The sequence below is a fragment of the Gigantopelta aegis genome, chromosome 6, assembly GCF_016097555.1.
Source record: "Gigantopelta aegis isolate Gae_Host chromosome 6, Gae_host_genome, whole genome shotgun sequence".
Classification (NCBI taxonomy): domain Eukaryota; kingdom Metazoa; phylum Mollusca; class Gastropoda; order Neomphalida; family Peltospiridae; genus Gigantopelta; species Gigantopelta aegis.
In genome coordinates, this window is record NC_054704.1 from 2010555 (window position 1) to 2036840 (window position 26286).

The window sequence follows — 26286 nt, forward strand, 5'->3', positions numbered from 1 at the left end:
TTTGTATGGTATTCCTGGACACGATAATTGGCTTAATTTCCGCTATTTGTGCCCCACCTTTAGGAGAGGGGTAGAATGACCAAATTCACAAGGAAATGGGTCACGAATATGCAATTTCTATATAACTATTGTGACCTCCATCCCCACCTAGGGGACCTTCACAAGTTATATACACTGGTCATCTATTTGCCTTTATATATTATTTGAATACTATCCAGGTATAGCATTTCGGGCAAATGAGCTGGCCTAAAACCTTTTAACCATGTATTTCCATCATTTTACTCTGACACAGTACTAGTTGTAATCCATGTAAAAATATGTAGTGATTCATTTGCAACCCTATATAGCTGTTCAGGGCTGTAACTAGGATTTAAACAATGAACCAATGAGCATGGAAGGTGCAAGACACCATTTTGCAGTCATTTCAGGAAAGTTACATACTTAAAACATCAGTATCAATAAACTATTTTTCTATTATTTTAACAACACCCCCCCCCCCCCCCCCCAATGCATTCCTCCCACACCAGGGGCGGGATGCAGCCCAGTGGTAAAGCGCAGTTGGTTTGGGATTGATTCCCATCAGCGGGCTCACTGGGCTATTTCTCGTTTCAGCCAGTGCTCCATGACTGGTATATCAAAGGCTGTGGTATGTACTATCCTGTCTTTGGGATGGTGTATATAAAAGATGTCTTGCTACTAATGGAAAAATGTTGGGGGTTTTCTCTCTAAGACTACTAGTATGTCAAAATTACCAAATGTTTGACATCCAATAGCCGATGATTAATAAGTGTGCTCTAGTGGTGTCGTTAAATAAAAAATAAAACACACACACACACCATTGCTGAGACCCTGCTGTTTGGCAGTAAAGCTAATATGAATAATAATTGTTGTTATCTAGATTCAGGGATTTCCGTTCAACTCTGGCAGAAATGTGCCTGCATGCCCAACAAAAATGAGAGCCCGTACGCTTAGGCCTATGCCGATTCATATATATTTTTTTTTTAATTTTGTGCCCTGTCGCTTAGGCCCATGGAGAGGGAGGTCAGAATGTGTTTATGTGTGGCACACAATGTAGTTGGAACTGATTAAAAAGTCAAAAACGTGAAACGCGTGACGCACAGTAGTCCGAGCGGACGTAGAAAATGTGCTCCATACCGCAATAGGTCACTTGAGATGTCACACAAGTAAATGTTTAAAACATTATTATCGGAATCATGAATTTATATTTGTGCAACTTCTTCTGACATGTTTATTGACGGAGTGAAAGAAGAAGAAATCACTGGCAGTTGGTCCCGCAAAGTATTGTATCTGGGTCAAGGGTCGATAATATAGGTCAACTACACTTCCAAGTTTTTGCGATTTTTGTTTGATATTTTTATCAACAATATAGGATCGTTTTATGATTTGTGATTATTACATCCAGAATACAACATTTTAATTGCATTAAATAATTTGTTTAACGATTTTTGAGACAAAAACAATGTTTCGGGTCGTTGCCTACACAACAGTGTCCGCCCTGCTAAAGTACGTGGAATGTTTTTCTTTTTAATTGTTATTTTAAAAAATTTAGTTATTACCGTATTTTTAAAATAAAAAACGTGATTACTTACTCTGAATCTATTGCAAACCATTATCCTACTGTAATTTTCACATTTTATATAGGTCCATATAGTTACCGCACGATTTTTGGGGTGTTGCGTAACACGAAAAAGGACCGTGTCGATGTTCTAAAAAACGGTCGATAACTGTTGCATGGAAAAACAATTGGAACTCGCGGTAAGGGTGTGTATACCCCCGACGCATCCACACCAATTGGTACCGTACAGGCCTGATGTACTAATCATAAGCGTACGGGATCCCGTTTTGTTTTGTAGGGGTGGGAGAGGGAGAAGGGCAGGCTAATTTGTGCCCGAATTAAACGAAAATACCACCTACTAAAAAACATTTATTAGTTTTAGCGTTACTGCTAACCAGCTATATATAATATAGGGTTTCAAACGAAGCACTACACAATTTTACATGGATTTAATTACAACTAGTATTGTGGGAGAAATGTTGGAACTACTAGTACATGATGAAAAGGTTTCAGGCCAGCTCAATTTGCCCGAATGTCTCTCGTATTCGCCCAAATTTTAGATTTTGGTACTAATAAATTTATAAAAATACAGTAGATCCAACAGTGCAACACAACTACAGTTTACCTCATGATGATTAATTTATCTGTATAACATTTGCAAATATGTGTGCAGGGAATGGGTCGACCCCCCCCCCCCCCCTTTCCGGTCCCTGCTCGAGCAGATTAAAATAAAAAAAACTCAATACATATTCCGTCGGAGCATTACAGAAATCCCCTATAAACTTCGCTCTCCAGACACCCCTACCTAAAATCCCTGCACACATGCCTGATTTTTAAAAGATTGTCATCCACCATACAACATTATTACAAAAAATTCACTGCTTATATACGCTTATTCATAAAAAGCCATGCACGCCCCCCCCCCACACACACCCCCCCACACCCCCCACACCCCACCCCCACACCCCCCCCCCCCCCCCCCCACCCCACCCCCACCCCCACCCCCCACACACACACACTAAATCCTTGGATCCGCGACAGGTACAGTAATAAAAACAAAAAACCGGTGGCGCCACATAATTATGTTTGACACGCAACGAGAATGTTTTGTGATTGGTTATTGAAAATAATGTAGGTCACGGTATTCTGCAGACTACTTCAGCAGATATTCGTAACCTATCGTTTGTAATTCATTTTTTAAAAATGAGAACAAATATATATCCACTCAGTAGTGATTAATACTAATGTGAATGTTGAAAAGGAAAAACTGGCAGAAAAACAACACACAACAAAACAACGACGAACACCGAGCACATGTGCGTATTCGATCATATAGTCGACGTAACTGTTCAAGTAAACATAGTTAGTTAGAATATCGTCTGCTGTAGTATAAGTAACCACGTTGTAATTATTAATGAAAACAGTTAGCCGCACATGCAAGCAATGTGTACTACTGCTGTCAAATTGTATGGCGGGAAATGTGCTGTCACATGACCTGTTGTTTATAAATAGAAAGAGGGAAATGGCGCTTTTCGACGACTGTTTATGCCGTCGGATTACAATTATTTGATTGTGTTTGTACCTTTTTTAGGCATTAAAAGTGATACTTTTTCTAATTTAATGCAACTGTCATAATGTAGTTCATATATAATAGTATATTATGACAACTTTGTAGAGATAAAAGAAACCGCTACCAAAAAAAACAAGAAACAATAACAAACAATAGCACGCGCCATTTGACGGGTCATTTTTGTTTTAAAAAAAACATAAGATGTACAACAGCAATTTAGCAAATATTTGGATATGTCATTCTAAGACTATTTATTGACATTTTCTTACTTTGTTTTTGACAAAAATGTCAACAATTAATTTAGAAAACGATTTTTAAATGAAAACAATGCAAAGTGACGTCATTGTGATGACGCTTGACGTGTATACATGTCAACGGCACGATAAGGGTTAGCTAATATGATTGTCTATTTTGAATTAGGTAGATCACCTGTGTACATAAGTAGGAACATCCGTATGGTTAAATATTGGATAAATTTGTTGAATACAGATAACTGTATTTTGAAAGAGTGTTATAACACCCTATATGACGAGTGCATAAGAAAACCACGTTCTGTTAACTGGATTAGTCAAATAAGAGACCTGCTTCTCACTAATGGTTTTGGTCACATGGTATAATCAAAATGTAGAAAATCGCAATACATTATATCACTATTCAAACAGAGAATGACTGATCAATTTATCCAATCTATGTATGCTGTATTCAACAATTCTCCAAAATGTCTGTTATACAAATTCGTTGTTAATAATTATTGCTTACAACATTATCTGCAGAAACCTATTGCCTTGAAATACAAACATATTTTGAGTAAATATAGATTATCTTCCCATAATCTCTTTATAGAAACGGGCAGATAGCACAATATTGACAGGAATAATAGAATGTGTCGTCTGTGCAATATGAATGTAGTAGAAGACGAATATCACTTTGTTCTAGTGTGTCCTTTCTTCAGTAACATAAGAGATAAATATATTAAACCTTTTTATTACAATAAACCATCAACATTTAAATTAACGCAACTACTGTCCAGCGACAATTCAAAACAGCTAATTAAATTGTGTAAGTATTTGAAAACTGCTACCACGCATAGAACAGACAACATTGATACATGACATATGTTATTATTGTATATTATTGCTATGCATGCATTACCCATTTACTATAGAATTTTATCGATTGTAACCTGATGCTACATACCATTTCCCGCAGTGTGCACATTATATTATTTTATATATAAATATGTATGTATGCCTACAAAATGTACATTTTTTGGCAAAAAAATAAAATATGTGTTCTACATTGATAAAAAGGCCTATACCTATTACGTGGCATCATCCATTAAAATAACATGTTATTAACGTGTAGAATTCTAAACACGGTTATCAGTGAAAAGCCGTCATTTTAGGTTGTTGGTTTTTTGTTGTTGTTTTTTTGTTTTTATTTTGTTTTTGTTTGTTTAGTTGTTTTTTGTTTGAGTTGTTTGTTTGTTTGTTTGAGTTGGTTGTTTGTTTGTTTGAGTTGTTTGTTTGTTTGTTTGTTTGGGTTGTTTGTTTTCGACTGGCAGCACCTGGTCACTAAGAACAAAAGAGTTGAATGTACTGCCAGTCATACGTCTTAGTAAACGGGAAACACTACTCTAACAATCAGCCCGTTTAGTAGATAGGTGAACGCTAGCAGACTGACGCCACTTATTTGTGAATCTTTGTGAAACTGAGATTTATGGTTTAAAAATAAATTAACATAGTCCTACAGATGTTTTAAATTGACATACCCTAGTTTTTAAACACTAACGCATATTTCTTAAGTCATACTTTACTTGGATTTTATTGTTTGGATTATCAATTTCCGTACTTTCCAAGTGTTTTTGGTCATCCTGGTATTTTTAATATTACAAAATGCATTTGTCATATTTTTAAAAACGCACGTGTGTTTGAAAAGTAACAGATATGGTGTCGAGTTTTAGTCTATTTTTAGGGAGTATTTCACCATTTCAAAGTCACAGACTCATGTTTCACTCAGTTGTCACTTTATCCAGATGAGTTACAGGTTTGTAGATTAACTAAAGTTAGTGTTAATTTTCACGGGTTGAAACTAGGGTCTGTCCCTTTAACTAAAGTTAGTGTTAATTTTCACGGGTTCAAACTAGGGTCTGTCCCTTTAACTAAAGTTAGTGTTAATTTTCACGGGTTCAAACTAGGGTCTGTCCCTTTAACTAAACTTAGTGTTAATTTTCACGGGTTGAAACTAGGGTCTGTCCCTTTAACTAAACTTAGTGTTAATTTTCACGGGTTCAAACTAGGGTATGTCCCTTTAACTAAACTTAGTGTTAATTTTCACGGGTTCAAACTAGGGTATGTCCCTTTAACTAAACTTAGTGTTAATTTTCACGGGTTGAAACTAGGGTCTGTCCCTTTAACTAAACTTAGTGTTAATTTTCACGGGTTCAAACTAGGGTATGTCCCTTTAAACTAAACTTAGTGTCCCTTTAACTAAACTTAGTGTTAATTTTCACGGGTTGAAACTAGGGTCTGTCCCTTTAACTAAACTTAGTGTTAATTTTCACGGGTTGAAACTAGGGTATGTCCCTTTAACTAAACTTAGTGTTAATTTTCACGGGTTGAAACTAGGGTATGTCCCTTTAAATAGTGAAAGGAAATTGCAAATAGGGTGTTCATTAAAAACACGACTCATTTTAAATATTTTGAGATTCATTTTTGTTACTTCCGTGATATTAATTTTAAAATTAAAATTTAAAACATGACATAACATAGATATACAGAAAAAAAGCCCACCCGTTTGTTTGAAAATGATCTAAATTGGTCATTTCCGTCACAAGAGTCGCGAACACCGAGTGTCATTATGATTACAACCGTCATTTCCGTCACAAGAGTCGTGAACACCGAGTCTCATTATGATTACAACCACACAGTAACTACACTTCTGGTGAAATATCAAATATAGGCCTAATGTTTTTGTTGTTTGTTGCTTTTTATATTTTTTATTATTACATCTTAGCTGTTATGAAGCTTAAGAAAATATTTTAATTCATGTTCCTAATAAGCATGGATCTATGCCAAAAACAACCCAAACTGTTTAAATAACGAAACGGAAACCAAGGGAGCTAACATTATACTGCTTCCAGGTTAACGGCCGTTGCTATGTGTACACGGTAGGTTGCTATGTATAACAAACCGGCGCTAAGTAGACTTCTTATCTGTCTTTCTTTTTAAACAATTAACTATAATGCCTTAAAGGGACACACCCTAGTTACGGCTAGTTGTTAACCATTACGGCGTTGTTTTTCGCTATTAACCCCATTTTTTCACAAATAAAATTGCACTTTACTTACCGTTTATTATTTAGAATATACATTTCCATTCACCTGAAGTGTTTTTTGGTAATCCTGGTGTTAGTAATACCACAAAATGCATTTTTCGTATTTCTGAAAAACGGGCGCACGTTTGAGAAAAAAACCGTTGAGCAGACAAGGTCTAATCTATTTTTAGACGGGATATTTCCATTTCAATGTCACAGACGTTGGTATACCACGTGACCGTTATCATTTTGGTTCGGTTTGTTTTCTCGTGCACGGTTCGCGCGATCAACATCATTTGTTGTTGTTCATTTGTGAGATTTTTCTTCACAGTTCGTGAACATTTTCAGTAACAATAAAGTTCAGACAAGTAAGTATCTCAATACAAAACGTTACAAACCCTTAAAACCAATAATTTTGCTAAGTCCTACGATATCTGGAGAGGGGATACAACCAGGACACAACAGTTGGAAGATGTCCAGGAGGTGTGAAAAGAACGCACCCCAAGTCTGTGAAATTTGTCGTGACGTAGGCATTGTTGTGCTTCGAGCGACATCTACCGGTGACATCAGAATACAAACTTTCAAAATTATTTCAAGCAATTGGGACATGGGGATTCCCATGGTATTTATCGATATAAAACCTGCTTTTTCACTCCATTTGATAAAAACGTGATCTAAGTGTGTTACAGGTTTGTAGATTAACCAAATTATAATTTATTTTCGCTGGATGGAACTAGGATGTGCGGCTTTAACTAGTCGACTACAATAGAACGTTTTATTTTAACATTAAACGAATATGGTGTAATGATACATATATTTTTTAAAAGAAGAGACTGTGACGTCATAGACAATAGATACATGACGTTCACAAAATGATTAGCGGTAAGTCAGCTAAACCTAATTAACAGGTAAAGTAGTGATTTATTATCGTGATAATCAATTAAAATTGAACATGGGTATTCGTTTATTTATTATGTTCTTTTAGACATAATATACGTTTCTGTACATGGGAACCGTTCCTACCTACCCACTTGGCGATGGACGTACGGGTATTTTTTAAATATAGATAAAAATGTGAGATTTGACCCCACTGGAGATTGTGCCCCCAAAGGGGTAGGGATCGGGAGGGGCATGGGGCCCATGACCCTATCAAACTATTTTTTTTTTTAAATAAATCATACATACATACATACATACATACATAGTGTGAGGATTGCCCAACCAATACACCAACCCCCCCCCCCCACCCCACCCCCCAATATAAAATCCTGGCTACGCCATTGTGTGCCTCTCCTACTTCCGATATCTTTTCGGTTCTTTTGGTACGTTAAGAAAAATAAAAATAAATTAAATTAAAGAAAGAAAGTAAAAGAAAGAAAGAAAAACAAAGAGTTAAAAGCAAAACCCAGAAAAGAAAAACAACAAATAACATGAATAAAATAACAGTTTAACAACACTCCAACATAAAACAAAAATACATCGACCAACTAGTGAGCGTCAAGGCAAGATAATGTTTAAACCTGTAGTTTTCAAGCGCAGATACGATTTGTAGTTATTTTATATTATATATATATACGATATAAAATAGCAATAGAAGGCAACATGAAGTATATTTTAACAAGATTGTTTCGTTTAAGGACACCTCTCGAGCATATTGATTAATTCATCATCGGCTATTGGATGTCAGTATATTTTATCAAATGAGAAACGTTTGATGAATGCGAACTCGTTTATTACATAACACATCAGTTTGTGTATTTGCTTCCAGTTGTAGTTCAGTCAAAATAAGGCTTCACCTAGAACATATTGCAACAGAAATGATTTTTATTCCAAGTGTCCGCTGAATCCTACCTGAACAACATATTAAACATTTTTACATCGATGTACAATGCATACTTTCAAAATGGTCGCCATGATATGTATATTCAAATACAATAGCAAACTTTTCTTAACATGCAGTGAACACATACATGGGAATATCTTTACTATAACTTAAATATATTCACATTCAACATGGCTGCCTTTATCCAAAATGGCTACCAAAATTCGCCAAAATCGCACATATACGTAAATTCATTTCATTTCAACTTATGTTTGTGCTTATATTCGATTAAGGTGTAAGCACGCTGTCCTGGCACACACCTCAGCTATCTGGGATGTCTGTCTAGGAACCCAGTACCTACCAGCTTAACCACGACACCACCAAGGCCGGTACAAAACACCATACATATTAAAACCGGATACTTAGCTATGCAAATGTCATGAATCAACGAACAAACAAATGAATGAAAGAACAAACGAACGAACGAACGAACAAATGGACGAACCAACCCAATCTGATTAAAATTAGCTCTACTGGGTCTACCTGTAGATCTAACAGCATTGCGTGGACTCCCATATCCAGGTGACATTTCATCTATAAATAACAATTTAAATATCGACCAATTACAGTTCGCCTTTTATAGCGTTATTCGGGAGCATACAAATTCTAAAAATATCGGGCGAGACTATTTATGCAATAGGCGAACTTATAAAACAGGGAGAAAAGTGCAGTAATAAAATCTGGATTGTATACTAGTATAAACAGATTTTATGGCTATACCATCACGGTTTTATTTTTCGTCTTCAAACGAATTTTATATAAAATTTTGTAATGTAATTACTTTCCGGCATACTTCTAAATTCACCCGAATCATTTCGTATACCCTCGGCATAATCCCGAATGTTTCAAAATCCTTTTCAAATAACTGGCATGATTTTGCAAGTAAGGTTTTGATTGGTCGAATGAAAGGTCAGCTCGACATGAGCTTCAACGGGCTGCTGTTAGATCCACATGTAATAGTGGAGTTAATTTTAATTAGATTGGAACCAACCGACATACACATTTACCAGCATTGGCGTTAGGCCTATACTTTTAAACACTTTCCTATAATGTTGCGAATTGTAGTGTTCGACCTCTAGACCTGTATTATATATTTATGATTCGTGTTTTCAACGTGCAGGTCACGAATTTCTTCGACAAATATTGGTCATATTCTCATTTGAGTTAGATGTTTTATCCAGTAATTGCAATCCAAACGAATTTAGAGAATACGTGCATCATGTGACTGGCATTCTCTTTGCTGTTTTCTCTTTCTATTTCCCTTTCATTTTTTCTTTTTGTTTGTAAATTGGGATCTAGTTATAATTATTATGTTTCACTTCTTGTAACATTTTCATATTGTAAAATGTTGGGCGAGGCCTTAGTGTTGACTAATGCCCGTTGGCCAATCCCAAGACTGCTAATTTTTGAACGGCAATAAATATTGTTTAATCAAGGTATGTGCTAAAATGAGAGGACAATGGAAGGAGGTGCCCGCGCATGTTTGCTGTCATGTTGTACACACACCATGATACCTGCCCACAGAACAAGACCTCATGGAACACCGCTAAACGCCGCAAAGTGCGCGTCGTGCACATTTCAGACGTATTCCACAGCAAAGAAAATCCACATGGTCAATACAGATTCGTGTTCCCCGCTACTTTGATCTCTGTTCCGCGTTGTACTGGGGTTCCGCCTTCATGCAACGCGGAATTACAAATATACTCGTTTGTTCTTCTGTGTTTCGTCGTGTTTATGTTGTCAGTTTAATGCTGTTTGATTCTCGTTGGTTATATTCAATGGGCGGGATCTAGGTCAGTTGGTAGAGCGCTCGCCTGGGCTGCTTTGCTTGTACGAACCAATCCTTGATTGTTTTCTTCCTGTTCCAACTAATGTTCCACGAATGGTATATCAAGATCGTGATATGTGCTGTCATCTTTATGGCAAAGTGAATATAAAAGATCCTTTGCTGTTAATGGACAAATGTAGCGGGTTTCCTCTAAGACTATATACTACTGAATTACAGAAGTGTTTAACATCCACCAGCCGATAATTAATAAATCAATATTCTCTAGTGGTGTCAGACAAAACAAACTTCGCTTCAAATATTTGTTGCTATTCTTCCTCGCAACACTATTCATTTTGTGTCATTCCTATGTCGCTATAATATCGTCTGATGTTGGCTTTTGTTTATCACTGGCTGTTTCTAAAGGTTGTTGGAGAGTTAAAACCAATATTATTCATTTAATATTATTTTCGATATTTTTGTTCGAGGTATTACACAACTCACAGCGTGTCAAGATACAAGTTGCAAGTATTTCGGGTAGTTTTTTGAGATACACATAAACCTTCCTAGGTTACATCGCGATCCTTTAGGGGCTGGGGATTCTGGGTTTTGTGCGTGCGCGTGTGTTTGGACAAAGCTACAGCATACCACATATGTGATTACAATGCACACACGCACTGCAGGCCTCGTCGTTTAAGGGGAGCTATCACTCCCGCTCCCCACCACTCCCTTAATAATCATTCAAGGAGAGTAATTTGTGAATTTATATCGTATGAAAATTGTATTATCTTAAAACTGACTCCCCTTAATCTATGTTTGGGGAACAATTAATCACTTGTTTTGAAATTTCTTAGATACAGAATTTCATTACAAATTTTAATTCTGCCTATCTGTGATATTTGTATTGTTTGCATAGTTCTTTATACTGTTTTTTTTATTTAACTCTTGACTTTAGTACTTCATTCACACATTTACCCATGTTTGATATCCAATAGCCGATGTATTTTTGCGCAGGGGTGTTGTTAAACATTCATGCATTCCTTCACTCTCCTCAGTGTCTTTTTACAACGCAGTCTGCACTGATACATTCATACACATCTAAATATACATTACTGTGCTGGTGATGTCGAACTTATCAAAGTCGTACCTCTGTACTAGATAAAGGGAAGTACACAAAGGTAATTACGTCAACAACTTTCTTGTAAGGTAAGACGGTAAAAAAAGGTCGACTGTAAGTATTTGTAATAAATACCATTAAAATTTTCACTGAGGACTCTTTCCATTGAACCCGCCAGTGTACCGCCAGACACAAAGTCGAGTGACTTTTTTAATCATTTAATATTTCGCACTTCTGAAATGGGCTAGAGTTCTAATAATGTTCACAGTGGACCTGGTGTTGAACATTCTTAGTAAAAGATTCTCGAATTCGAATCTCTGGCCTCTCCGTGTAAACATCTTCATTCCCAGTACACAAGGCCAGTTTTTCAAATGAGCCAATCGTCAGAGTGATTTCGGTTTTACATATCTCGCGTGGTTTTACATATCTCGCGTGGTTAACAAGGTGGATACATCTGGACTTAGCAAGCCGCAAACAGGCAGTTTGTCTTGTTTGGGTTTCCGCATACAGACGCATTCTTCGTTTATACTGGGTTTAGTGCGCAGGTTTACAAGAAGCAGATTTAGGCGCTTTAGACAAATTCAAATAAAGTGCACAATGCTTCTATTGAAAACACCCTTACGTTTTACTTGAAATCTGCAGTGTAGTAAATATATGCGTGCGTAATACAGAGGCACGATCTAGAAGAAGAAAGTGAAAGTTGTTTAACTACACCCCAGCACGTTGTTGAACTATCTGCATATATGACCATTACAACTGATCTAGATTAAAAAATTAACGGACGAAAAGTCTGTTTTGTTTAACGACAACACTAGAGCACATTGCTTTATTAATCATCAGCTATTGGATGTCGAACATTTGGTAACGTTAATATATAGTCTTAGAAAGGAAACCCGCCACATGTTTCTATTAGTAGTAAGGGGTCTTTTATAATTATACACCATCCCACAGACAGGATAGTACATTCCACGGCCTTTGATATACCAGTCGTGGTGCACTGGCTTGAACGAGAAATAGCCCAATGGGCCCACAGACGGGGATTGATTCCAAACCTCTACCGCTGGGCTACGTCCCGCCCTCAAGAACAGACAAACAGCTTTTGAAGCAGCTGACCGTGAACAAGTAACACATGAACATCAAACACGCCCATCATCGCTCAAAAACAGTATCAAATACAATATCATTTAAATTTCGGGGTTTTTTTTTTTTTTGGGGGGGGGGGGGGGTTATTGTACAAATTTCTCCCCCCCCCCCTTTAACTCCCCTTCCCCCACGATTGGCATTATTTTGGGTGGGTTTTTTTTCATCCGTACTATTTGACCATGAACAGGCCAAGAAGGTTAAAGGGTTAATTTAATTGGTGGTGTAAGTCAATATTTTAGTTGTTGCAATGAAATTTATTTGGTAAAATATTTATTTATGTTCCCACACACATTCCATTTCCCCATAAACATATAATTTCACCATTATTTTGTCAAATTTGGCAAAGTAGTTCATGAGATATGGTATAACAGTAATTTTACAGAAATGAAATACGTCATCCAAATGGCGGCCATCTTGAAAATAACTGGAGTGATCCTTGTACACTCAGACCAAAATTGCTCTAGAGACATCAAGTTGAATTGACTGTGGGTCTTGGCACTCCACTGGCCGTGTAAACATGTAAATTGTGTTCGGTTAGTACTCTAGTACAGATAGAGATTTGTTTTAACTATACCTTGTAAATGAAAGCTGGCGCGTAGGAATTTGAAAAGGAACAATTAAGTTGTTGATGTTCACTAAAAGTGTCGTACATCCGTCATGTTTCCACACCCATTCACCAGTTTGTTTACACGACGATCCGTGTTGTGTTTACGAGTCTAGTAATGATCTGTTGGAGTTTTTTCTCTCCATGTTCCGTGCGCCGAGTTAGTTAGAAGAATGTCCGTCATTCAGTGGTTTGTCCCGCACTACCTGCTGACTCAGCGGATTATCCCAGTCCGTCTTCACCAGTAGCGTTACGCAAACTTTACTCTAAAGGCGGCGCTAATTCAAAATCAACCTGGGAAAACAAAGACTCGGTACTATTCAATGCGCAGGGGTTACGCGTATTAGGCAACGGGAAACAGTACTTTTCAGGTGGACTGTACCAAAGCAACCCGTTTAATAGGTGGTAGAGTCTAGAAGACTGACTATAGTTATTTGTGAATCTTCAAATGAGATTTATTCTGCCATCAGTAATGCCAAGCAGCAGTGGTGTAGCCATGGGGGGGGGGGGGGGGGGGGGAAGCCATCCCCCAATACATTTTTTTGTAAACTATTAAATTTTATAAAATCATACATACATACATACATAGTGTGAGTTCCCCACCCCACCCCCTAATATAAAATTCTGGCTACGCCAGTGATGCCAACCTATGTTTTTTTTAAAATAAAGAAACATACAGGTGTTTTTGGTCTCAAGGAAATTACAAATAGGGTCATAATTAAAACCTGGACTCATTAAATATTTTGAGAAATATTTTTGTTTCTTCCGTAATAAAACAAATGTGACCCCTCGCCCCATTTACAAATTTTTTTAAATAATAATAAATAATAATAATAATAAATAAATAAATAAATAATAATAATAATAATAAATTTAAAATGATTAACACCCATCAAAAAAATACGTAAAGCAAGGGAGCTAACGGGTACTTCCAGGTAGACGACCGTTGCTATGCGTAGACGGCAGGTTGCTATGTAGAGATAACGGACAGTAAGTAGATGTTTAAAAAATGTAAAACATTTGTACTAGGACGCTTCTACTAGCCGACTACAAAAGAAAGTTTCATTGTAACATTAAATTGTTTAATATATATAATTTTTGTTAAAGTAATTGTGACGTCATAGACAATAGAACGTCTTACTCGTGTACATGACGTTGTTTGGTGTACAGTGGAATGGCGTTCACACAATCATTAGCGGTAAGTTAGCTGAACCTAACAGGTACATTAGTAATTTATTATCGATTTAATCACCATAATTCACCATGAGTATTCCTATATTTATTATGTTCGTTTAGTTATATGCATTTTTGTACATAGGCGTGGTCAGATCCGTAGGAACCGGAGGCCCCCACCTGTGGACGGAACAGTACGTTGTTGTGACCTATACACATGTATATAAATAAAGATAAAAATATGGCTTATACTGTCCAGGAAAGGATCTCCTCAGAAGTGGCTGTCCTCCTATAGATGAGGCACTATATATAGAGTGATTCGTGGAATCGACCATTATTTTCTAAATTACCATTGGACTGCGTTGTGCAGAGATACGGTCTTGGTCACGGATGGCGGTGTTGTCGTTCACATTAGGATAAAACAGTTAATACAACTAGGATCCACGAGCGTGGCAATTGTTAGTGTATGACACTTTGTTATGGTCGTTGACATTAGGATAAAACAGTTAATACAACTAGGATCCACGAGCGTGGCAATTGTTAGTGTATGACACTTTGTTATGGTCGTTCACATTAGGATAAAACAGTTAATACAACTAGGATCCACGAGCGTGGCAATTGTTAGTGTATGACACTTTGTTATGGTCGTTCACATTAGGATAAAACAGTTAATACAACTAGGATCCACGAGAGTGGCAATTGTTAGTGTATGACACTTTGTTATGGTCTTTCACATTAGGATAAAACATTTAATACAACTAGGATTCACGAGCGTGGCAATTGTTAGTGTATGATATTTTGTTATGGTTTCTGGTGGTGGGACGTAGTCCAGTGGTAAAGCGCTCGCTTGATGCATGTATCTCTCAGTATACTTACTTAATAATGACTTCTATGTATTAAATAATATAAGTCAATAGAACCTTAATTTATTAATTATTATTATTATTATTATTATTTACTAAATCACTCTCCACCATAATCCTGTACATATCCTGTATATATTTATTATTTTGTTGGACACTGTATTATGCTGATAAGTTATGAAAACTTAAAGCAATAAAGAACTTGAACTTGACGTGCGGTCGGTTTAGGATCGATCCCAGTCGGTGGCCCCATTGGGCTATTTCGCGTTCCAGCAAGTGCACCACGACTGGCGTAACAAAGTCCGTGGTATGTACTATCCTGTTTGTGGGATGGTGCATATAAAAGATTCCTTGCTGCTAATCTAAAAGAGTATCCCATGAAGTGGCGACAGCGGGTTTCATATTCATATATATATATATATATATATATATATATATATATATATATATATATATATATATATATATATATATCTGTGTAGTCCTTAACCATATGTCTGACATCATATAACCGTAAATAAAATGTGTTGAGTGCGTCGTTAAATAAAACATTTCCTTCCTTCCTATGGTTTCCGTGTATGATTCCGTATCACTGTTTGAAATCACGGGACGCGCACACCGATATGCCGGTGATAAACCCCGACCATTTGTCGCTGGAATCTACATACACGGTGAAGGTTTCAACAACCAAACACAAATTGCTTGTAGCTTACGCTGAAGTCTTCCTGTCATGTCTGCATTTCATAAAGAGCGCCCCCGGCTTAGGTTTGTTATCTCAGTGCAATAAAGTATTTTTAAAACAATGTGAGTTTCTCTTTGTTTTGTGATAAATATTCCTACTTGCGGAAGGTAGAGATATGTCCGGACATTTATGAACATATACAAATTGATCTTTCTGTATTGTATGCTGTGTGTCCAGCTTGAAGGTCAGCTGTCGTGTTCTGTTGTTGAAATATAAATAACATTTCTTATAAGTTCAACAAGAGAGGGCTTTAACATTTAGTTCTCGTGTGACCTTAAAAATAAAAATCCTATAATCCAAAATAGTTTTGGGGGAGATTTTTGTCCAAAATGTATTTATACAGTCGTATTGTATGTTTTTATTTGACTATTTGTGTAGAATATCGCTGTTGTAAATGGCTAATAACGTTTAAGATGTTATACTTTCTATTCTAATTAATATTCCTTGTATTATAATTAATATATTTTCTATTATAATTAATATTCCTTGTATTATAATTAATATATTTTGTATTATAATTAATATACTTTGTAATATAATTAATATACTTTGTATTATAATTAATATACTCTGTATTATATTAATATACGTTGTATTTTAATTAATATACTTTATATTATAATTAATATATTTTGTATTATAATTAATATACTTTGTATTATAATTAATATACTTGGTATTATAATTAATATACTCTGTATTATATTACTATACGTTGTATTTTAATTAATATACTTTATATTATCATTAATATATTTTGTATTACAATTAATATATTCGGTATTATAATTAATATACTTTGTATTATAACTAACATACTCGGTATTATTTATTAACATACTGTATTATAGTTAACATAATCTGTATTATAATTAATATACTTTGTATTATAATTACATGCATTATTATTTTGTATTATAATTAATTTGCATACAAAGTCAGACTTTAGGCAGCTGTCGTTCTCTAATTTTCCAAATGTTAATTCAAGTACAGTTTGGCGAATATATTTAATTATCAATTCGCCAAAAGGCTAAATGGAAATTCGCGAACCGTTTTCAGATCACCCACCATTCTGACTGTTTAGCAAAACGGATCTTGAATTTGGCTTCTGCTTTTTAACCTAATTCGTCATAACAGTAGTACTGCTAATACGTGTAGTTATTTGAGTTTGGTTTAAACCTTGCATGCTGGATAGACAGGCAGACAGACAGACAGACAGATATATAGATGAGCTAAGATGAATACATTAGATGTGAAAATGTATGAAGTTGTACCAAGACTAAAGTGTTACTCGGGTAGAAGAAAATGGGATAGGGTAATAATTATTTTCCGTATGTACCAAGGATCTAGTTAAGTAAGAACACATCAAAGTGTTATTATCAATAGTTTTGTTGGCAGACCGAGATATAGTCTGGATACAGTCCAAATCAAACTGACCTCTTTACTTCATATATGTATTAATATTTTGTCGACATGTAGCGATTTTGTGTTTGTACAATTTACGGAGTGGTGTGATTTTCTTGTTCTTGTTTAATGCTGCGTTGCATTTATTATACATATTTATAATTTCCAGTAAGTGCCAATCCTACACGGTTATTGTTATCATTTTCCCCTGGGGGTTTCCCCTGTGTGTGGAAATAAATTGAAGGCTATTAAAATATAAGAAATAACGAATATAATGAAACGTGTATGTAAAGCGGATTAACACAATGGCCCATTTTACAAATACACATGGAAAGTGTTATAGTTAGTCGTTACAAAACTAGAGCATTCATTACCACAGAAGACGAATTGCGACTATTGAGCATAAGACATATTTAAATACCATAAACATTTCTATTAGTTAAAAATTGGAAAGTGAGAAGAAAGAAGAAACTAAAGTCATGTGAAATAGCCAGTGAAATCTGACAGGGTTATGACAAGTTAGTTGGTTGACTTATGTATGTAATGACAGATTTCCTTATAGAAATAGGTTCTGAGCTGTGTGTTATCTGTTTGTGAATTATGACTAGCTGGGTATATCACCGACTTCATTTACTCCGAGTTACACCAGTTCTATAACATAATAATTATCCTCTCTGCTGTATTATAAACTCGCTATAAGTGGGGGGACGGCGGACTAGCGAAACCGGTTTGAGTGTGGTGAATATGGTGTGTCTGTGTTTGTATGTGTGTGCAGATTTAAGGCTACATGCCTGGACGACCACCGGCCACTAGAGAGCTTCAGTCGCCTTGTGTCGATAATGTATCGAGAGTATCCCGGCAGCACTCGCGACATTTACCTTTCCGTAGGCCAGCTGTGTAAAATGTAAACACCTGTGTTGAGCGACGCGCTGACGCTGGTTTCGTGTGTTCAGTTTTACAGTTCACCACGATGAGGCAGACGTCGCAACGAGACTCGCACAGCCGGAGTAACAGCCGCGCTGCGACGGCGTCCTGTTGTTAGGCACACGCAAGATGGCGGCCGAGGATATACCCGACGTGATACCCGGGTCCTCGGCGACGGGTGGGCAGGACAGCGTGTGGGACGACCGGCCCCGCTCCTTGCAGGAGATACTGGCCTCCAGCCGCCTGCCCGTCCCCGTCAAACTGCACAAGGGAGACGTGTCCAGCTACCTGCCCGCCTGGCCCGACCACGGCGACGTCATCAGAGTGCTGGAGGTGAGACGACGGCAGATCGTGATAGGCAGACAAATGCAGTGGGACAAGCGGACGAATGACTATGTTGCTACAGGAGACCATTTGGAAATACCAGCTCTCTACAAAGGTGAATACTTTCTCATTTATAGCTTTCTCATACAATCAACAGTTGTAATTAAATTTAACGGCCTCGAGAACTTAGTGTGTAAACTATTGGCATTAATGCTGATACGTACTAGATAACCAGAGTAAGATATAAGCCAAATACACCGACGTCTCTGTCTCAGTAACCACCAACGGCTAGCCCCTCTCCCCTGTCCTCGAGGGCGTGCACCAAACAGGCTTGGGTCGTCCAGCTGTCAGGGTAAATAACTAGACAGTACCGAAACAGAGTCTGAATTTCAGAAACCCTCAGAACATGAAGCCAAGTCCCAGTGACTCCCTTGCCTCAACTCCTCCCTTGATATGTCCTGCACTGCAGTCAGAGTGGGAGTCAGATAGATACTGACCATCACAATGACGGGTAGGATCCTTTAGGACTCGCCTTTGTGGTGGAGAGGAAATGTCAGGACCATAGTTCGTCCCCAGCCGTCATATACGAGTTTGTAAAGTCTACCGCTCAAATATCTTTCTTTGTTTGTCGTCTGCTTCTTGCCGCTCTATCCCCACTCCCATTACCATCACCATCACCGTCAGGAGTAAAATGTTAAATATACGACGTAGAAATCAAGACAGTAAATTAGTATATATTAGAAATGTGTAAACAATTTAATTATTCATTCAAAATGTGTTACAGTATTTGTTCCACATAGCAGTGAGGTCGGAGATAAGGGTCAAGAGTTTGTTTTAGAAGTGGAGTGACTAAATCATATTGTAGACAATAAGACAGCATACAGCCACGTTCCTCTTCCACTGAATCTCTATTCCTCTTAAACCGATACATGTGATAATGAACTGAATTTTTACCTGAAGGATTTAGTTTTGAGTTTTAAACAACTCATGGTGATTTTGTCAGCAGTTGATTGAATTATACGTGTTTTGAACAATGTTTCTATGTTGGTTATGTATTATGTTCCTCAGAGTAGTTTTATATAGAGAGGGTTTCCAATGACAGTCTTTATGTGGGGTCATACGGTCTCCGTTTCTCTGTGGTTTCATTTGGTGATTGTAGTGGTGGTCTCGTACGAGGCTGCTATGGACGTTTCGTCTGATGGGATTTGACAAATCCACTAGCTCGCCGTCTTGGCTACTGAAGTTTTGGTCTGGGCTAGTGGAAATTATCAGCTGTATTACTATAATACATAGTGATTTCACTAGAAATTATCAGCTGTATTACTATAATACATAGAGATTTCACTAGAAATTTGGCAAGGCATGGTAGACCAAACACGTTTGGGGCATTTTCATCATTTTCAGGGCACTTGTTATTCATTAAACATAGAGAAAAATTTATTGAAATAAACATTAATGTAATTTATATGCTTACTTTAATAACTGAATGGTAAAAGATATAAAAGACATTTTCTTAATTCATAATACCTTTGTGCGTGTTTTATAAAGTCAATTTTAGAATTAATTAGTGAAAAAGGCTTGTTTAATCTTAGGGCAGCATGGTGCTGATTAAGGCAAGATGGTGCTAGACTATTGAGGTATGGTGCTGATTAAGGCAAGATGGTGCTAGACTATTGAGGCATGGTGCTGATTAAGGCAAGATGGTGCTAGACTATTGAGGCATGGTGCTGATTAAGGCAAGATGGTGCTAGACTATTGAGGCATGGTGCTGATTAAGGCAAGATGGTGCTAGACTATTGAGGTATGGTGATGCACCATTCTAAAACAAGCTAGGGAAAACACTATACTACATGGGCACTAGCAAAAGCTTCTGTGAAGGTTAACGATTTTCAAACATTTGTCGAACACTGTGATGTCTGATACTGGTTCTAGGGGTGGTATCGTACAATGATGCTGTGGGTGTTTCATATGGTGTTTGTAAGTGTTTTAAAACCGTGGAGAGATTCTTCTCGTCACTAACAACATACGGTGGAAGTGAATTAATTGTTTCTCGTTAAAGGTCACCTGACTGTTGTAGACCAAGCCATCGTGTACAGTGGTCAGCTGATCGTCGTTAAGTTCCAGTGGCGGTTATAGATCGTCATTTGTGGAGGGTGGTGATGCACTATTCAATACACATTGCTCACATAATAAAGTAAAATAATTTCATTTAATTTTATACTTCAAACAGAAACCCCATTCTGTTCACCCCCTCATATATCTGTCCATCGTGTGATTATTACATCTAAAACCCTCATATATCTGTCCAAATGTTATCGCACAAGAAAATGCATCTGTACAAGACGTTTGGATCAAGCCGTGACTGTGTTGCTATGCCACTACTCCTCGCAATAAATATATATATATAACTATACGAAGTATTTTATTGCCGATCATGACTGTAAGCAGTAACAGGTTATTTCCTTTTACGTCTCACTACAAAGATGTCATCTGTCATTAAAATCCATGTTCAATTGTCCAGCTTTAATTTCGGAATGCTTATTTAACGGGTTCTCGTTGGCAGTAACGACATACACCATTCTCATTCCCAAAGAAATATTATATCTTCATTTATTTTCATTGCAAAATTGAAAATAATCACGTCTTTGTTGGGTTTTTTATGTGGGTTTTTGTTGTTGTTGTGTTTTGTGTTTTTGTGTTTTGTTTGTTTGGTTTTTTTTTGGGGGGGTCGGGGTTTTGGGGTGTTTCTTTTTGTTTAACTAGATGACACTATCAGGATGTGGTATCTGTCCTCACACGTGGTGCAGGAACCAATTCACACCTGTCACCCATTCCGCTGTATACCCACGCTCCAAAACGTTAATGCATAGTATTACGAAATAATATCGGTAAACTACACATAGAGGGATTACCAGTGAACAATAAAACTCGCAATTCTTGACCAGCTACTGGAAGTGATTATGTAAATCATAACATTTGTTACAAGTAGGAACAATCGTAGACCTAGAAGCGATCGGTGTAGAAAGACATTAGAAAAAGAGTTGATTGTAAAAATATCTACTTTTTATTTAACTGAGGGATAATGAAAACAAAGTTTGTTTTGTTTAACCACACCACTAGAGGACATTTATTAATTAATCATCTGCTATTGGACAGTTGGTAATTCTGACATGTAGTCATTAGAGGAAACCCGCTATATTTTTCCTAATGTAGCAAGGGATATTTCATATGCGTTTTCCCAAAGACAGGGAAGTACATACCATGGCCTCTGACCAGCTGTGATGCATTAGTTAGAACGAAAAAAAACAATCAGTTGAATGGATCCACCGAAGTGGTTCGATCCTGCGACGCAAGCACCTCAAGCGAGGACTTGGAACAATGATGATCAACTGTATTAATGTTTTTGATACAACAGTACTAAACGTCTGATTTCTATGTGAAATGAAGATGAATGTACCGGTTAGTAGTGGAATTAAATACAGACATTTGACCCATGTTTGTGAATCAGTTCTATATATAAGTAGAGTTTTTCTATATAATGTTTGTGAATCAGTTCTATATATAAGTAAAGTTTTTCTATATAATGTTTGTGAATCAGTTCTATATATAAGTAGAGTTTTTCTATATAATGTTTACACAGGTAAACTATTACCACACGTTTATGTGATCGATAAGATCAGCTTTTGCTGACCGTCACGAAGATTAATAGTGAGTTTGTCATTAAAATAAAACACACCTCAGAATTGTTCACGTCTTGTGATGTATGGCTTATTTATACATACTGCATACGAGCAACGATTTCATACTCTGGTTATGTGTGGTGCATAGTGCATGGTTCTGGTGATTTTACAATCTTGTCATGACTTTGTATAATTGTCACCAAGACCCTGTTTTACGAAGCGATCTTAGCTTTAAGATCACATTAAGTGCATAACTGCGATTGCTTCGTAAAACTGGGCCCTGGATTCTATATTTCACAGAAATAAGTCATTCTCAAAATAGAGTGAACAACCGAGTTGCGAACAACAGCACCCCACCCCCACCCCAAAAAAAAAAAAAAATAATAACAAAATAATAATAATAATAATTACCCCCCTCCCCCCAAAAAAAAAAAATAATAATAATAATAATAATAAAAAATGCATAAATACATAAACAAACAATACGATGATTGTTGAAAATGTCAAGATTTATTGTTCACATTTTGTTAGCTATATATCCCAGGACTTAAATATTTAATATGCTTTCTATGGTGATGATACTGAGTGAATTAATGAAAGTCAGTTAGGTTGATTGGAAATGTGTGTGGTGTGTCAATCCTCTTACTACATGTAATTCTCGTACTAGCAAATCATTTAATCACTGCTAGCTAATGTTTTAATGGGGGGGGGGGGGGGTGTTCTGAAAATAATGGCTAGACGTGAACAGTTAAATGATATCTGATTCCCAAGGCTGCCGACTTCACCACTCCGTCAGTAGCAGGAATGGCGGCATCAGTGTTCACAAAGTAACAACTACTCCCTACCAGTGAAAGAATATTGGATTCTGGCTCCAAAGAACTTGAGAAACATTTACCGTAATCATTACAAGAAATGAAACAAACAGCATGTACCTGTTTTAGCAGTTTAACTAGTGGTAACGGGAATTATTGTGGGAGGGGGAGGGAGGGCGAGTGCATACTTTGCAAAGCTATCAGTGACAAAACGTTCTTGAAGTAATCCAAGAACAACATTGATTGCCCTGATACTCAGTCAGGAAGTGATCTCCACCAACAGAATCGATTTTCACACTGAACAGTTTTCCGTTTTTGCCACGGATTTTATGTAATGTCTTGGTAACACGAATGACATCAGATCGAGGGACATGTCGGTTTCGAATTATACAACGTTCCAAAACAAGAGAGAGAAACTCTTATAATTGGTAATACTAGTTTTATCATCAGTACTAGTTTATGACTGCAGTAAATATCAATCCACTGCCAATGGGAAGTATGTGTGCTTTCAAGTTTTAATACGAAACAACTAATTTGGATTAGCTGGCTGGGGACAGGCATATTTCTCAAACTCTTGCGGTATAGAACTTAATATGTGTACTAAGACAGGAGATAATCAGTATTGAATGGATGTCATAGGAATTCCCGAATATCTCCCGTCCCACACATTTTGTTTGCATGTAGATTATGTTATTGCTAAAAACGTCTTGGGACAAAATTAAAAACAAAACTGCGTCTTTGAGCAAAATTCCCAGATATGACTCTAAGCAAGAACTTCTGGATTTACATATGACTTCGTCATGGTCAGTGAATTTTGAAATCTACCAGCCCCCATGTCAAGTGGATTTTTAAAACGACTTCCCTGGTCTGTATAAGGACTTTCTAAGATTAGCCGTGGTATGTGCTATCCTGTCTGTGGATGGTGCATATAAACGATTCCTTGCTAATGATGGAAAATGTAACGGGTTTCCTCTCTAAGACTAAATGTCAGAATTACTAAATGTTTGACATCCAATAGCCGATGATTACTAAATCAATGTGCTCTAGTGGTGTTGTTAAACAAAACAAACTTCTTTTTTGTAGATCAGATATAACGTATTTACGAGCTCCAATCTTGTGAAATATACAAAAACTAATACTGATTGTACCTAACATAAACGCTATATATTTTTAGGCTTTTTCACTTTTTCTTTTAGTGTGTTAGTTTTCTTGTTCTACTGTTGCTGGAAGGTTCTGCTGATGCTACAACTGTACCAGAATAACAAGCAGATTGCTTTATTATTTCAGTAGTTTTAATACTTCAAAATGTTTTATGAAACAATGTCCATATTATGTAATAATAATTATCATGACAACAACCTGAATATCTGTGAGTTGTGTAATGTGACCTCTCTGTCTCCGATCGTCTTACTCTCTCTCTCTCTCTCTCTCTCTCTCTCTCTCTCTCTCTCTCTCTCTCTCTGAATGCGTGTGTGTGTGTGTGTGTGTGTGTGTGTGTGTGTCTTTCTATATAATTCATTAATTCATCAATGTAAAGGTGCCTACTCTAACAGCCGCTGGGTAAACAGTTTGAAGCGATAAACAATCTTTTTCTTGTATGTGTCACAAAATAAAAACAAAAACATTGTAGTTGTTCTCACCTTGAAACGAGAATGCAATGACAAGACGATTAGCCATTGTAAATAAGTTATCGCATTCTGATATCTATTAACAACAAAAAACAACACTGAAAAACGCTGCCTGTACCAATAACAGCAAGTCTCGATTACCCGCCATGTTTGTTGTTTGGCGGGAGTTGACACGTGCACCTCACAGCTGCACTTGAGTGATATTTCAATGGAATATTTTGTCAGCTCAGTAAATGTTGACTGATTGCTGGTTGTGCAGCGGATCTTTACTCAGATCCCAGTCATCGTCTTCAGTTTGAAATCATCGATTGTTTTTCGCGGTCTGTGGGGACCTGACACGTTTGTCCAAACTTAATCAATTAACATAGTGAAATTTTTTTAATTTTTTTAATTATCGTGTTTACATGTACTGCGTGACCTGTTGTGATCACGATATACGTATTTTTATTAACTAGTTTACATATTAATTAGGTTTAGGTATATATGGAAGTGTGTGCGCGCGCGCGCGTGTGTGTGTGTGTGTGTGCGCGCGTGTGTGTATATGTGTGCTTTTGTATGTATGTATCCTATAATTCACTCATGATATCCATGTCATAAACCCATGTGATAATTTAGGGTATTAACCCAATTAATAATAGTATGTAAATTTAAACGTATATGTAAATTTGCAAGATCTCCAGGTAATAATGTGTTGCTGCGAATGGGTCATGTGTTTACAAGTCAACAAGACCTGTGTACCTGAATGTAAGATTTTCAGAAAGATTTAGTTAAAATGCGTGACGTCAAACTAATTTATGCTAATCTGCGTATAGGTCCGATTCTTGAAAATCGGGTTGGAAACAGGATGCTATTCCGTCTACCAGTACAAAGACATATTAGAAAATCAGTGTTAAATGCATGCGATACGAATTCCGAAATATCTCCTCTTCCATAAATTTAATTTTCAGTCCGATTCCTTCTCACAGAACTGTTATATTGGTAAAAAAAATATATATTTCTGGGACAGTAATTTTTCCTTTCGTAAAAAAGACTCAAATATGTCTTTGTATAAAATTGCTATGCAAACATACGTCTTTGTGCAACGTTCAACAACAACAACAACAACAACAGCAACAACAATAACAACAACAACAACAACCACATGAAAAAAAGAAGCCCCAGCAAACAGGTGTTAGACACATGATACTGAGACACACACAGACACGTATTATAAATCGTTCATACGTCTCTTGCTTTTACTTCGTTCTAACAGCCATCGCTCGGATCATTAATCCAGTGTTAGAATCCTGTCTGCTCAGCGAAGCGTGTACGTGCATATTGTTGTCAAATACCGGACAGGAAATATTGTATTAAACTCAACGTGCACGCTCTGATGATCTACACAACGGCGTCTCGGCAAGTTTAATGCTATCTCCGATAGTATTACGTATCGGATGTGGTTATTAATTAATTATTATTCAACGGAAGATGCTATTCGTAGAGTATTAGTTAGCGGAAGGAGTTAGGAACAGATTATCAGTTAGTGGAAGTCCGTTGTCTGATCATTGATTCAGCTGGAGAAGTAAATGTGGAATTCATCGTTCACGGGCTGATCTACCATGAACATTCCTTATTACAGCGTCTAAACGTTGTAGTTAATCATTTAATTATACTTTCTTCAAGGATAAGACGAGTTTTAATATCTGAATGATTAACTCTGCCTTTTGAATAATAAGGAGCATTGAAAACCCATTGTGCGTCCTACTTTAACCTGATCTTTGCCAA

General features: G+C 36.8%; 1 protein-coding gene across 2 annotated transcripts in view; it reads left to right on the forward strand.

The window, feature by feature from the left end:
* The first annotated feature begins 7333 nt into the window (after positions 1-7333).
* The window catches only part of LOC121374331, a 54356-nt gene continuing 35403 nt past the window's right edge, over positions 7334-26286 (forward strand). The window contains exons 1-2 of one of the 2 annotated variants that reach the window (XM_041501399.1): positions 7334-7369; positions 18108-18517. In XM_041501399.1, the coding sequence (XP_041357333.1) occupies positions 18208-18517 (310 nt within the window). In that variant the 5' untranslated portion in view covers positions 7334-7369; positions 18108-18207. Of the gene's footprint in view, positions 7370-14016; positions 14171-18107; positions 18518-26286 lie in introns of those variants that run through there. The other variant, XM_041501397.1, reaches the window with a different exon arrangement.